Source organism: Citrus sinensis, chromosome 3, assembly GCF_022201045.2.
Source record: "Citrus sinensis cultivar Valencia sweet orange chromosome 3, DVS_A1.0, whole genome shotgun sequence".
In the NCBI taxonomy this organism is placed as follows: Eukaryota; Viridiplantae; Streptophyta; class Magnoliopsida; order Sapindales; family Rutaceae; genus Citrus; species Citrus sinensis.
Window position 1 is genome coordinate 42,112,671 of NC_068558.1, and position 13,806 is coordinate 42,126,476.

Genomic DNA, 13,806 nt, shown 5'->3' on the forward strand with positions numbered 1-13,806 from the left:
ATGAAACATAGAACGTAAACATGAAACGGGTGCAAAAAAAAAAAATTGCGGGGTATTTTAAAAATCAGTACATAAAACATTGCACAACCAACATGAAACATATCACTTAAAATATGCAACAACGAACATAAAATATGAGTCCCTCCGTAACAGTGAACATGAAACATAAAACATGAAACATAGAACATCAAACATGAAACATAGAACGTAAACATGAAACGGGTGCAAAAAAAAAAATTCCGGGGTATTTGAAAAATCAGTACATGAAACATTGCACAACCAACATGAAACATATCACTTAAAATATGCAACAACGAACATAAAATATGAGTCCCTCCGTAACAGTGAACATGAAACATAAAACATGAAACATAGAACATCAAACATGAAACATAGAACATCAAACATGAAACATAGAACGTAAACATGAAACGGGTGCAAAAAAAAAAAATTGCGGGGTATTTTAAAAATCAGTACATAAAACATTGCACAACCAACATGAAACATATCACTTAAAATATGCAACAACGAACATAAAATATGAGTCCCTCCGTAACAGTGAACATGAAACATAAAACATGAAACATAGAACATCAAACATGAAACATAGAACGTAAACATGAAACGGGTACAAAAAAAAAATTCCGGGGTATTTGAAAAATCAGTACATGAAACATTGCACAACCAACATGAAACATATCACTTAAAATATGCAACAACGAACATAAAATATGAGTCCCTCCGTAACAGTGAACATGAAACATAAAACATGAAACATAGAACATCAAACATGAAACATAGAACGTAAACATGAAACGGGTGCAAAAAAAAAATTCCGGGGTATTTGAAAAATCAGTACATGAAACATTGCACAACCAACATGAAACATATCACTTAAAATATGCAACAACAAACATAAAATATGAGTCCCTCCGTAACAGTGAACATGAAACATAAAACATGAAACATAGAATATCAAACATGAAATATAGAACGTAAACATGAAACGGGTGCAAAAAAAAAAAATTTGGGGTATTTGAAAAATCAGTACATGAAACATAAAACATAAAATATAAAACTTAAAATGTTAAACATGAGATAAATTTCATAGAAAATGAATAAAATTTTTGTCTTTTTGTTAACACACATTTTATTTTATTTTTTAAAATATTTATAATAAAAAATATTTTTTTCATTTTTACTTTACTTGTCATTTTTTACTTATTATTATTATTATTTTTTAAATATTATTCGTTTTAAATATTTTTTATTTTAATTTATTTAAATAAAAAAAATATATTAATGGCAGCAACCGGCTGTAAAACCGGTTGCTGCCAGTCAAAAAAGTTGTTTGGCTGCCAGATGGCAGCCAAACAACAAAGGGGTCAATAAATTGACCCCCTCTATGATACAGGGACTTTGAGTCCCTGTATCATAGCCGTGTCCGCAACTGTGAGTTTTCATCAACTTCTCGTGAGAAAAGCACTTTGGCCATCATTCCACGTCATGTCAAACATAAAGGTTAGCGCTTTTTTTTTTTTTTTGGCCCTCTTTACTTTATGTATCTGGTATGAAATATAAAATTTATATAGTAAAAGGAACCTTAACCAATTCTTATTAAAAATAAAGTTGACGATGTCAGCTGATAAAAAATATTAGAAGTATCAAATAATTAAATTATATTATTTTTTGTTAATTTTTTTTATCAATGTTTAAAGTGTGAGGTACAATACCTCAAGAATATCATAGTCAAAATCCATAAAAAAAATTATATGTAGCAAATAATTAAAGAAAATGTAAAACATATTTTACATCACTTTTCGTAACAAGCCATTAATACATCATGATCCACACAAGAGGATTCCTTAATGGTATGGAGTTGGTCCACGTCCAACCATGTCTATGATCAAAAGGATACATTTGTTAAGAGTTAGCAAAAGTGTAAACAATCTGTTAAATATCTACAGTATTTATGAAAAATAACTTAAAATATTACTTTTAAAAAAATAATGAAAATGCCTTTGCGAATAAAAAAAATTATATTTATTTAGGCAACTCAAATTTCAATTATTATTTTCCACTAAAAAATTTTATAATTAAATTAGTTGGTACCCAATTATTTTTTTTTTTTTCAAGTTGAATGACCTTACAAATTGATTGAGTATGCCTGTTTGAAAGCAAGCACGCTGGTACATAGCCACGTAGACAAAGGCCCAATATGCGTTGGAGCCCTACTTTCAAGCAAAGTGCTGAATCGTCAATCGCGGGTATGTGGCACAACCGTAATTCCTCACAATTTCATAGGTGTCCTTGGAAATTAATTGTTTATTTTTTTCTTATAAAAAAAACTGATTATTTAATAAATAAATAAATAAATATAACATGAAGTGATCTAGTGTTAAGGACCGGGAATGCGCAGGGAGCTATAAAAATTTCGGCAAAATATCCTAGTACAATAAGTTACGTAAAAGCACTATGAAAACCAATGGGATAAAGCCACGTGTTCCGGCAGATTTTTAAACTTTCCTTTCATCATGGCTTGTCATTGATACATGCGCTCTAATTGATTGGCTACAAGGTTTCCACTTTACGTGGCGCGTGAAATTAAATGAGCGTGGGATTTACAAAGAAGATAGTTGGATTGCACTTGTGAACACGTTGAAGCGCGTCCTTGAGACCGTGTTTTGGAATCAAAGGTAACGGTTTGGATGATGGTAGTCCGTGTTTGGTGCGATCCTGGCCATTGGATCACAAATTGGTAGATTGGATTGCCCTTTCCTTGTCACCGCCTTAACTGACGGAGTCAGCTAGGGATTAGAGAATAATGAGATTCTATAATAGTTGGGGTCCACACGTTAGTCGACAAAACAAAGGAAAAGGAAAAAAAATAAAAAATAAATGGCAATGGCCCTCTTCCTTCCAACAACATGGGATTTAAAATATCATTATCTAATGGCTCGAAAACTATTAATTAATTATTTTCAATTAGAGAAATTATCAAACTGTTTCAAGCCGTAACCGTCGTGTATCGCTTACGTGTTAATTATTTTCTGCCATGGTATTGCGCACCGTCGCCGGAGTTAAATCAACAAGGCGATGTTATTCAGCTGTCAAAAAGGAAAGCCATCATTTTTAAGTATGAACAAATAAATATATATATTATCATTAGGAGTTTGATGATTTTAAAAAATCGTCTCATGATTTGTATAAATCTGAACTTTGAAAGATATTTAACACATATATTTTCAACATATATTTTTATGCTTTCTGAACCCATATTTTTAATGATGAATTTGACATTTTTAAAACTCATTTTCATAAATTGAATGTTAGTGTTTTGCTTCGTTTTATGTTTGAAGATCTTTTAGATTATTTTCAAATTGAGATTAGGCACCAAAAAATCATTTTATTTCAACCATTTGGATAGTTGACCCATATGTTAGATAAAGACAGTTTAAAAATCTAAAAATGTTTATTTGAACACTCTAATTGCAAAAATACCTTAATTTGGGTGGTTGAAAATGACGGTTGAAGACTTGAAGAACTTCAGTAAGAGATTGACGATCCCAAAAATTTTATCCGGACTACAAAACGTTGTCCAACATATCCATTTGGGTCAATATTCTCGGCCCATTAATCCACCCTTTCCCCATAACTGGGCTAGATGTTTCAACGGGCTGCCCAGCCTTGCCACTCGCATATTTGCATCTGGGGCAGCGCATTTCACATTTTTGGTCGTAATAATAGATGCCGCGGGACCAAACTCGTCCCAAATTTAATTGCTTCAATGGACACTCGTACAAGCTAATTTCCAATTTAATCTTATTTTCGAGTCCTCGAAAAACAATTTGAGTTGCATAAACATTTTCATCGCATTCTCATTTAAGTTGTCGTATGACAGGACATTTCTTCTCCCAAGCAATAAAAGATATTGTGCTTTCTTTAAAATAAAATATAGTATGATACATTGCTTGTTTTACAAGTTACTTGCTAAATTGTTCCAGGTCCCTATTAAAAGGACATTTTATGGAAATTATAAAAGTATGTTCAAGTTACATTATGGATAATAAATTCATAATATATATATATATATGTTCCAATCATGAATTTTAAAGTGCGGGAAAATATGGAAAACTTTTAAAACCGCATGATTTTAAAAGTTTAAAATTGTAAGCCTTTCAAATCATGTGGTTTTAAAATTTTTCCAGACTTTCCCACATTTTAAAATCCCTGACCATAAAAAAAATATACATATATATATATAGTACTAGGCAAGTAGTTGATGGGTAATTGACACATTTAACAAACAACTTATAACATGTTGTTCACTTCTTCAACATAACAACTTACTTAAGGTTATTTAAGTTTAGATGAATGTTTTTTTTATTATTCAAGTAACAAAACTATAGTAGTTTTTTTGTATGAGATTTTAAAGTGTGAAAAATTATAAGAAATCTTTAAGACCATTAGGTCTAAAAGACTTAAAACTTAAACCACATAATCCGCACGGTTTATGCATTTTATTGGATTTTTTCACACTTTATAATTCTAAAATAGAACATTTTCTAAGTGAAACAAATGGTAACTTAATTATATTTATAAATTGATAATATTTATGAAGTATTTATACAATTCAATCCGAAAGTAATATTAGTATCGTTAGATGTTATGTTACATTTTCCAGTTTCTAACTCCAGTAATATATCATTAATTTTGACATCATGACTCGTGAGATTGTTGTCCCTCATTGGCAAATTATAGCATATAGTTTGTTAGAAAAAAAAAAAAAGAAATTGCACTCACGTTATATGTTCCAAAGTTTATCACAATTCACAAGGAAAAATGGGGAAAAAAAAAGCAAGTGGTCAATGCAAGTGAGATTTGTTTTTTTATCCTTTTTCTCATTTTCCCTTTTTAAAAATATATTTATCGGGCGGTTCGTCTGAATATTTTGATAGGCCAAAGAGAGAAGTGCATCGGGGGAGACAAGACTTTTATTGTTATTTTTGGGTAAGTGGACAAGACAATGGACATGTAACATTTCTCCATTCTTTTGAGAGACACGAGTCATGGAGTCCGCGGCACAGCGTACATGACAATACAATGCGAGCCGCTGGCCTTTTGTTCTTTTGAGACCCTACAAACCTTGCATTTGCAGAAAGACTTCATTATTTATTACTTTCTTTACCCTCTAGCTGCTGTACTTTTGTTGGATTTGCCGGACACACTTTGTTGTCCCGAAAGGCTACGTGTCGCAAAAGCTTGCTGGGATATTGAGGACCGCTTGCAATGCGTTATCTTATGAAATTTATATTTTGATATATAACAAGAAATTACAAATTAAAAAAAAAAAAACAAAATCAAGGGTTAGAATACAAACACACATATAGACAGGATAAAATGTTGTTACCTTTCAGGCTATAAACAAAGTTCATTGTCTCTTGCATTGCGACAATTTTGGTGTTTAGTAACTGTACATCTTCTTAATTATTAATATTGCTCCGTAAATGATTTGTTGTCTAACACGGTTGAAAAAGACAAGATATGTAGGGAACAATATTACAAGAACTAAAATCATATAACTTTTTAGTATATTTACTAAAGGGGAATTGGAATTGGTCGAAATCGAAATGAATAATTGGAATATGAATAAGTTATTTATTTAAACTGTAGAAATCAAAATTAGAATGAGTTGTATTATCATTAATATGTTTATTTTGTCTTATAATCGAAATAAAAAATGAGTTAGATTGTTCTAAATTACTAAAAAGTCATTAATTAACTATTGTCATCATTATTATTTTGTATTTTAATTATTGTGACTTTTATTATTCAAAAATTATTATTATTATTATTATTTGAATAACAATAACAATAATATTATTATTATTACTAACATTAATATATTAATTAATTATAATCCTTTTATCAATAATAATAAATTTTAATATGTGCTTTGTCATGAAATCAAAATAGATCATTATAAGTTATTAAAATAACCTTAGTTAATTATTGTCTTTATTTATTATAATAATTGTGATTGTGATTATTATTATTCAAATAGTTATTGTTAACCACAACAATAACAAATTAATAAATTTTAATAATAATAATGACATTAATAATGACAACGACAATAATAATAATAATATTATTACAAAGATTTGCAGGGACCAAAATAAAAATGACAAAAGTTAATTTAGGGCAATTTAAAAATTATAAAATTTAATAGGGGTAAAACGAAGGGTTTAATTCCCTATTTCTTAATCCAAAAAATACGTAAACCCATATATTTCGTTCACATTCCTCATTTTACTCTAAAAACAAACACTATTAATCAGTCTCATTTCAAATTTCAAATCTTTAATCCTACAATAAACACACCATAAAGTTAGCCCTTAAATTTCACATATTTTATTTTAAACTTTTGGTAGAAAGACAAAACAAATTGATAATAATACGGCTATTGTATAAGAGAGTATGGATAATTATATACATAGTTTCAATTAATTATACATGTGTCGATGCGCCACACGTCACCTGAATATTGGCGCTAATAGGTACATATATTAGATTAGCTTATAACAATTTATTTAGTTTAATTTGAGATTCGAGGATTTTTTCTTGAGCAATAATCCCATGCCAAAGTAACTAACGAAACTGACAACACAAAGACATGAGCAAAAGAAGCAACCAATTTGCAATGCAAGGGAACAATCGGATATCATCAGCCAGAATCAGAAAGAGAAAACGAGCACGAGCTCGGCATCGGGCCACGGCAGTCTACTCAAGGCTAATTACAATAGACAATAGTAAATGTTCGCTGTCGTACTTCAGATTAGCACGAAATAGCTCAAATCTGACGCTTCCTATCACATATGGAAGATACATTAAGAAATCTCAATCATTACCCACTTGCCAAATCATAGATTATGATTAAATCTCAGCCGTCCACATTTAAACATTTCTGTGGAGTGTTGCCCGACAAGCTAGCTCCTTTCCACGGTGTGTGAGTTAATCCAGAAAAACCCGGCTGGTTTTGACAGGTTGGACTTATTTTGAAATTACAAGAGCAGAGAAACAGGGCCCGCATGACTGCCACGTTGCTTACCAGTTCGATAATCCTACACGGAGACCGTGTTACACGCGCGTCCAAACTGCGAAGACAAATTATCCTTAAAACATAGAAAACAGCTATGGAGGGAAAGAAATGATTTTTTCGTACACACAAATCACAATATTACTCACAACCTCGGACTTCGAGACCCGTCAAAGAATCAAAACAGTGAAGTAAGATAAATATCAGATTCTCTGTAGGATCTTCGCACGCTTACGAGGCTATGGTCACGCGCCTGCGCCTTTTTTGCCCCTTTTGCTTAGAGCGTAGCAACATGCCAGCTATATGACAAACGAGCTCGTTTTCAAAATACCTAGTTGAGTCAGCGTCAGACTTTGGTTCCAATGCATACGTTAACTGCCTTGAACTGTATGATTTTTTTTTTTTTAAGTTTCTTCTTTATTATTCCCTAAAATTTAAATCAACTGTTTGGCGACTGAGTACTGAATCTAAATAGCTTCGCGTGCGTACATTACCAACCCCGCACAATATTTAGGCGTTGACCCACTTCTGATGGAGGCTATTAACTCAGCTTAAACAATTGGTTAGTACTAAGAATGTTTCTGGTGGATCCCACGATAATCTGGCTGAAATTGAACTGTCGTTTACTTGCAACAAGATTGGTGCGTTGATTGCACGCTCCAGAACAAACGTGGGACTCGAGAGTATTTGTGAGTTTTGTTATTACCACCAACTCACTTCCCTTCATATGTCTTGTCCTTGCTTTCTTCTGTTGTCACTGTTGCACGCTCTACTGAGTTCTCTGAGCAACTCGCTGCTCTGTTTTCATTCTTTTGCTTCCCTTGAGCCTCCCATCTGTGTCTCTCACTCTGCATATATTTCTCCTCATATCTCTCTGTCTCTCCCTTCCTCCATTATTATCTCTTTCTTCTTCAAAGAAACCAGCCATGGGCGACGGGAAAGAGAAGCTAGTAGTGGAGGTGATAGCAGCACACAACTTGATGCCTAAAGATGGAGAAGGCTCATCATCCCCGTTTGTAGAAGTTGAGTTTGAGAAGCAAATACTAAGAACCCAAGTGAAGTACAAAGATTTAAACCCAATATGGAACGAGAAGCTTGTGTTTGACGTTCCAGATACCGCGGAGCTGCCTTACAAACACATTGAGGTTAATGTGTTCAACGAGAGAAGGTCAAGCAACAGCAGAAATTTTCTGGGTAAAGTCAGGGCTCCTTGTTCACAACTCTGTAAGAAAGAAGGTGAAGCCACTGCTCAGTTGTACACTCTAGAGAAAAGGAGCTTATTTTCTCACATAAGGGGGGAGATAAGCTTGAAGCTTTTCGTGTCTACGACAGAGGAGGTGGTTAAAAAAGGAGGCTTTGTTTCTTCTTTGACTCCGTCCTCTGCGTTTTCTAAGAAGAACAAGAAACTGCAGCAACAGAGTCCTGTTATGCAGGTGCAGCAGCAGCATTTTGGCCATCAAGACATGATGAGCAAGCCAACTCATCAGCAGCAGAGTCAAAATCACATGAAGCCCATGGAGCCAAACCCGGGTGAGTTAAAGCCTGTTGTGATTACTACTGCTCCTCGTCCAGTCATTCCCGGAGCCAGAGGTGGTCCAACCTTCGGCGGCGGAGGCGGCGGAGGGGTTTACGTTAATGGGTCAGGCGAGTTTTCTTTAAAAGAGACAAGTCCTCATCTTGGTGGTGGTTTTCTCAACAAGGACAAAACTAGTTCTACTTATGATCTTGTTGAGCAAATGCAGTATCTTTATGTTAGAGTGGTGAAAGCTAGAGATATTTCTTTGTTTGGAGGTGGTGAGATTGTAGCTGAAGTGAAACTAGGGAACTACAGAGGATTTACAAAGAGGGTGAGTTCAAATCATTTACAATGGGACCAAGTCTTTGCATTTTCAAAAGATTGTATACAGTCCTCAGCGGCTGAGATTTTTGTCAAAGAAAGCGACAAAGATGATTTCTTGGGGAGAATTTGGTTTGATTTAAATGAAGTTCCTAGAAGGGTACCTCCTGATAGCCAGCTAGCACCACAATGGTATAGGATGGAAGATAGAAGAGGTGATAGGTCAAAAGGAGGTGAAGTTATGGTCTCAATATGGTTTGGAACTCAGGCTGATGAGGCATTTGCGGAGGCATGGCACTCAAAGGCAGCAAATGTTCATTTTGATGGGCTTTGCTCTCTCAAATCCAAGGTTTATCTGTCACCAAAACTTTGGTATTTGAGAGTCTCGGTTATTGAAGCGCAAGATATTGTTCCTGGGGATAAAGGGTCTGCTATGATGAGGTTTCCGGAGCTTCATGCAAAAGTACAGGTGGGGAATCAATTTTTAAAGACTAGAATTGCAGCGCCTAGTGCAACAAGAAGCTTGTCAAATCCTTGTTGGAATGAGGATTTGTTGTTTGTGGTTGCTGAGCCATTTGAGGATTATCTTTTGATTTCAGTTGAGGACCATGTTGGGCCTGGTAAAGATGAGATCGTGGGTAAGGTTTTGATTCCAGTGAGCGCAGTTGAGAGAAGAACTGATGATAAACAAGTGGTATCCCGGTGGTTTAATCTTGAAAACCATTTTGGCAACCAGGGGGAGTCAAAAGTTGTGACAAGATTCGGATCTAGAATTCATCTTAGGGTCTCTCTTGATGGGGGCTACCATGTGCTTGATGAGGCCACACTGTATAGCAGTGATGTGAAGCCAACGGCAAAGCAGTTGTGGAAGCCTCACATTGGTGTGCTTGAAATGGGCATTCTGGGTGCAACAGGGCTTATGCCATTGAAGTTCAAAGGGGGGAAAGGAGGATCTGTTGATGCTTACTGCGTTGCGAAGTATGGCCAGAAATGGGTGAGAACACGAACTGTGGTTGATAGTTTGTCTCCCAAATGGAATGAGCAGTATACTTGGGAAGTTTTTGATCCTTGCACAGTCATCACGGTTGGAGTGTTTGATAACTGCAGCCTTGATAAGAACATAATTAACAACAGTGGTGGTCGTGATTCTCGAATTGGGAAAGTCAGAATCAGGCTGTCTACACTTGAATCTGATCGTGTTTACACTCACTCGTATCCACTGCTTATGTTGCATCCTTCAGGTGTGAAGAAAATGGGTGAGCTTCATTTGGCTGTGCGATTTTCCTGTGCTAATCTGGTTAATATGTTGCATATGTACGCAATGCCGTTGCTACCAAAGATGCACTATGTGCACCCTTTGAGTGTGCATCAACTTGAGACCTTGAGGTACCAAGCTCTGAATGTGGTATCATCCTGGCTCAACCGAGCAGAGCCACCACTGGGGCGAGAGGTGGTTGAGTATATGCTTGATTATGACTCTCACATGTGGAGCATGAGAAGGAGCAAGGCTAACTTTTTTCGGTTAATGAATGTGATCTCTGGTCTCATAGCAATGGTTCGTTATGCGGAGTCTATGCGCAATTGGCACAAGCCAATATACTCAACCTTGTCTTTGGCATTTTTCTTCTTGCTGGTTCTAATGCCTGAGCTTGTAATCCCTGCCGTATTGCTATACTTGTCACTTCTGGGGCTCTGGCGATATAGGTCCAGGTCACGGCACCCTCCTCACATGGATATCAGGCTCTCTCAGGCTGACAGTGTCTTCCCTGATGAATTGGATGAGGAATTCGATTCCTTTCCGACAAGTCGAGGTGCTGACATTGTTCGAATTAGGTACGATAGGCTAAGAAGCGTGGCTGGAAGAATTCAGACCGTGGTTGGAGATATGGCCACACAAGGTGAACGGTTTCAAGCATTAATAAGCTGGAGAGACCCGCGGGCCACATTCTTGTTTGTGATTTTCTGCTTGTTTGCTGCAATTGGGTTTTACGCCGTGCCAGTTCGCGTAGTGTTTGCATTGTGGGGGGTGTATGTGCTGAGGCCACCACGGTTCAGAAGCAAATTGCCTTCTCCAGCTTTGAGTTTCTTCCGGAGGTTGCCCTCAAAGGCTGATACCTTGTTGTAGACTGCAGCAGAAGGATAATTTGGATGGATATTTTGGACATATAATGTAAGGTCTAATGCTTAGTACTAATGACGTAGGGATTTAGTCTTCTAGTTTATTTGTCTTGTTATCTTTAGTTTTGTGTGTAGGAGGGACTAGAGAAGATCATTGGACAATTTAAGAACAAATTTATGTGTAACCTTGAAGTTCTATCGTGCTATTACTTACTACTATGCTTCTGTCTTCTTTGGTAATTAAAGTAGCTTTGATTATTCGATGGTTTAATTATGTTACGTGGTTTAAATAATTGGTTTTCTCCAAATTCAGTAATAGGAAAATGAGATTGAATTAAAAGGAAAGAAAAAATTTTGGCTCATCATCAATGATGTTTCTTAAGAGATTTTGTGGGAAACCCAGGTGGGATTGAGAAGTGGACATTGCATAAACGTTGCCGGAGTTTAGGAGAATCGATCAAAGCTTGGAAGAGAGGAAGAAACAACTTTCCAAGAAGAAAGGAAGGAATTATGGAAACGCCAATTTGATGTGCTTAATTCTAATCAGCTGTGCATTTACGATCAAATTAAAGTGATAGAGCTTCACTACCCTGTTCTTTTGAGCAAAGAATGTGAATGATCAAATTACAACTTTCAGTTAGCACAACATTTTATTTTTAATGTCGTGTAATGTGTATTAGGCTGCAGAAACCAGAAGGAATTTATTTACTATTTTTTTTACTGTAATAATTGATGGAACTAAGAGAGATTAAATATCATTTTAGTAATGGACTAAGAGAGATTTTGATCGATAATACGAAAGAAATTTTAGAAGAGAATTTTCTTTTTAGTTAAATAATTAAAGTTGAAGTTATGAAAACAATAAGAATGTCTCCCTATTTTATAATATGGTGAACTTTCTCTCTTAAGTTAACTTAAAAAGGAACAATTATAGTAAAAATATAAGATTAAAATACACATCATGATTAACTTTAATTCAAATTAAAAAAATATCAAAAGATCTAAAATAACAAAATTCTAAAATAACAAAATTCTAAAAAACAAAAACTTAAAATCAACATTGTAACTCCGTATATTTAACTACAATTTAACACATATTAACAATCAATTAACCCAACATTTCCACTGCATTATACTATTTTCTTCTGCAAAATTCATTACCAGCATCAGATAAAAATATTGTGACGAAATTGTTTGTTGAGCATTATTTTTACCTCGCGATACTTGTGATTAAAGTAAAACAAGATTTTAAGATTAAAAAAATATTGTGGATCTGTTTGAAGCATTCACTAGTCACAGAAAAATACTTTTTAATGAATGAGTTTTTACTTCACCCAGTGGAGCAATTTAGAAGGGAATGTAAAATCTTAAATTTGACAAAAAAATATAAAAAAAGAAAAAGAAAAAACAAGAGAAAAACAGTGAAAAATACCAAAATATTAGATGGGAGGAGAACTTTGTGCCTAAGTTGTCAAGGGGTTATGCTGGGAATGCTGGTTGTGTTGTGTCCTTATTTTGTTCACCTGTCGATTTGACAAATGGTGTGTCATAATCCTTGTGCTACCTCAATGCGCATGTTCAATTAAAAATTTTTGCTTTGCCAGAAATGGATATGCAGGTATGCTTGTTTAGGATTATTACACACCATATTGTCAGATCGACACCAAATCAAAGCCTCCACAATGGCCGAATGTGTGCGTCAATGGAACTTCTTGTTTCACTTTTATAGAAAAATTCAAGTAGTTGGGGACAGTTGATCATAATTAATGTTAAGTACTTAAGGATCATATTTGTACATAATAATAAAGTCTAAAGTAAGAATTAATGGACTGTCGAATGCATTAAGTTTTCCCACGAGCCGGTGGGACAAGTAAATAGAAGTTAACGCTACAATTAAATTCTTATAAGTTAACACAGTCTCTTTATAATTAAATGCTTCACAAGTTACATAGTCTTCTTCTAATTCGTTGGAAATAAACTTGTAATAGTGGGTATTATCTCAATCTACACTTAAAAGGAGGTTGGAATATTCTAATTCGTTGGAATATATTTTGCTTCTCATTTAAAGAGTCACAACAACAATAAATATTTTTTAAAAAAAAATTCAAATAAGATTGTCCTTCTTTCTCTTTAATATTGAAGAACAATTTCTCAGTATTCAAATAATATTGTTTTTGTATCATTATTATTAACGAGAGAAAAAGATTATAACTGTTGTGAAATTATGGGTGGATTCCCAATTTACAATATTAGTGGACTGTTTTGTCATACCGCAACACCTAAGTGTGAATCTAGATAGATTCCAAAGTGCTAACTCTACTTTGTATATTATACTGTTTTATTGGGATATAAATAGGAAGAGAAGCGTCAGCTTCTAATTATCTGCTTCACCTCTCATTTCCATTACTTTGTCTCTTCAATCTCATCATCAATTCTTTCAAGTTTTTAATCACTTCTCTTATTAGATATATAATTGTCTTTTTGTTAGCTGATATGTAAATTCATAACAATAACTACATTATTAAAAAGAAAATAAAGGGATAATTAAATTTGGTAAGATAAGTTATAGGAAATGGGATTTTGAGTAATTAGTAATATATTTATGAAATTTGAGCAATTTATGTTTCAACTTTGTTAAATATATATATATATATTTGATAGTTGGGTTTTGAACTTGGTGTTTTAAGAGAAATCTAAGTACATAAGAATCCCTAAATACCCCAACAAATCTGTGAATGAACTCGGATATGAG

The 13,806-nt window shown here is 34.2% G+C and overlaps 1 protein-coding gene across 1 annotated transcript; it reads left to right on the top strand.

Annotated features, from left to right (window-relative positions):
* The first annotated feature begins 7,458 nt into the window (after positions 1 to 7,458).
* LOC102610289 (FT-interacting protein 4) lies at positions 7,459 to 11,325 on the top strand. The gene has a single exon (XM_006480010.3). It carries the CDS (start codon positions 8,026 to 8,028, stop codon positions 11,059 to 11,061), a length of 3,036 nt encoding a protein of 1,011 aa, XP_006480073.2. The 5' UTR covers positions 7,459 to 8,025; the 3' UTR covers positions 11,062 to 11,325.
* Positions 11,326 to 13,806: the final 2,481 nt, after the last annotated feature.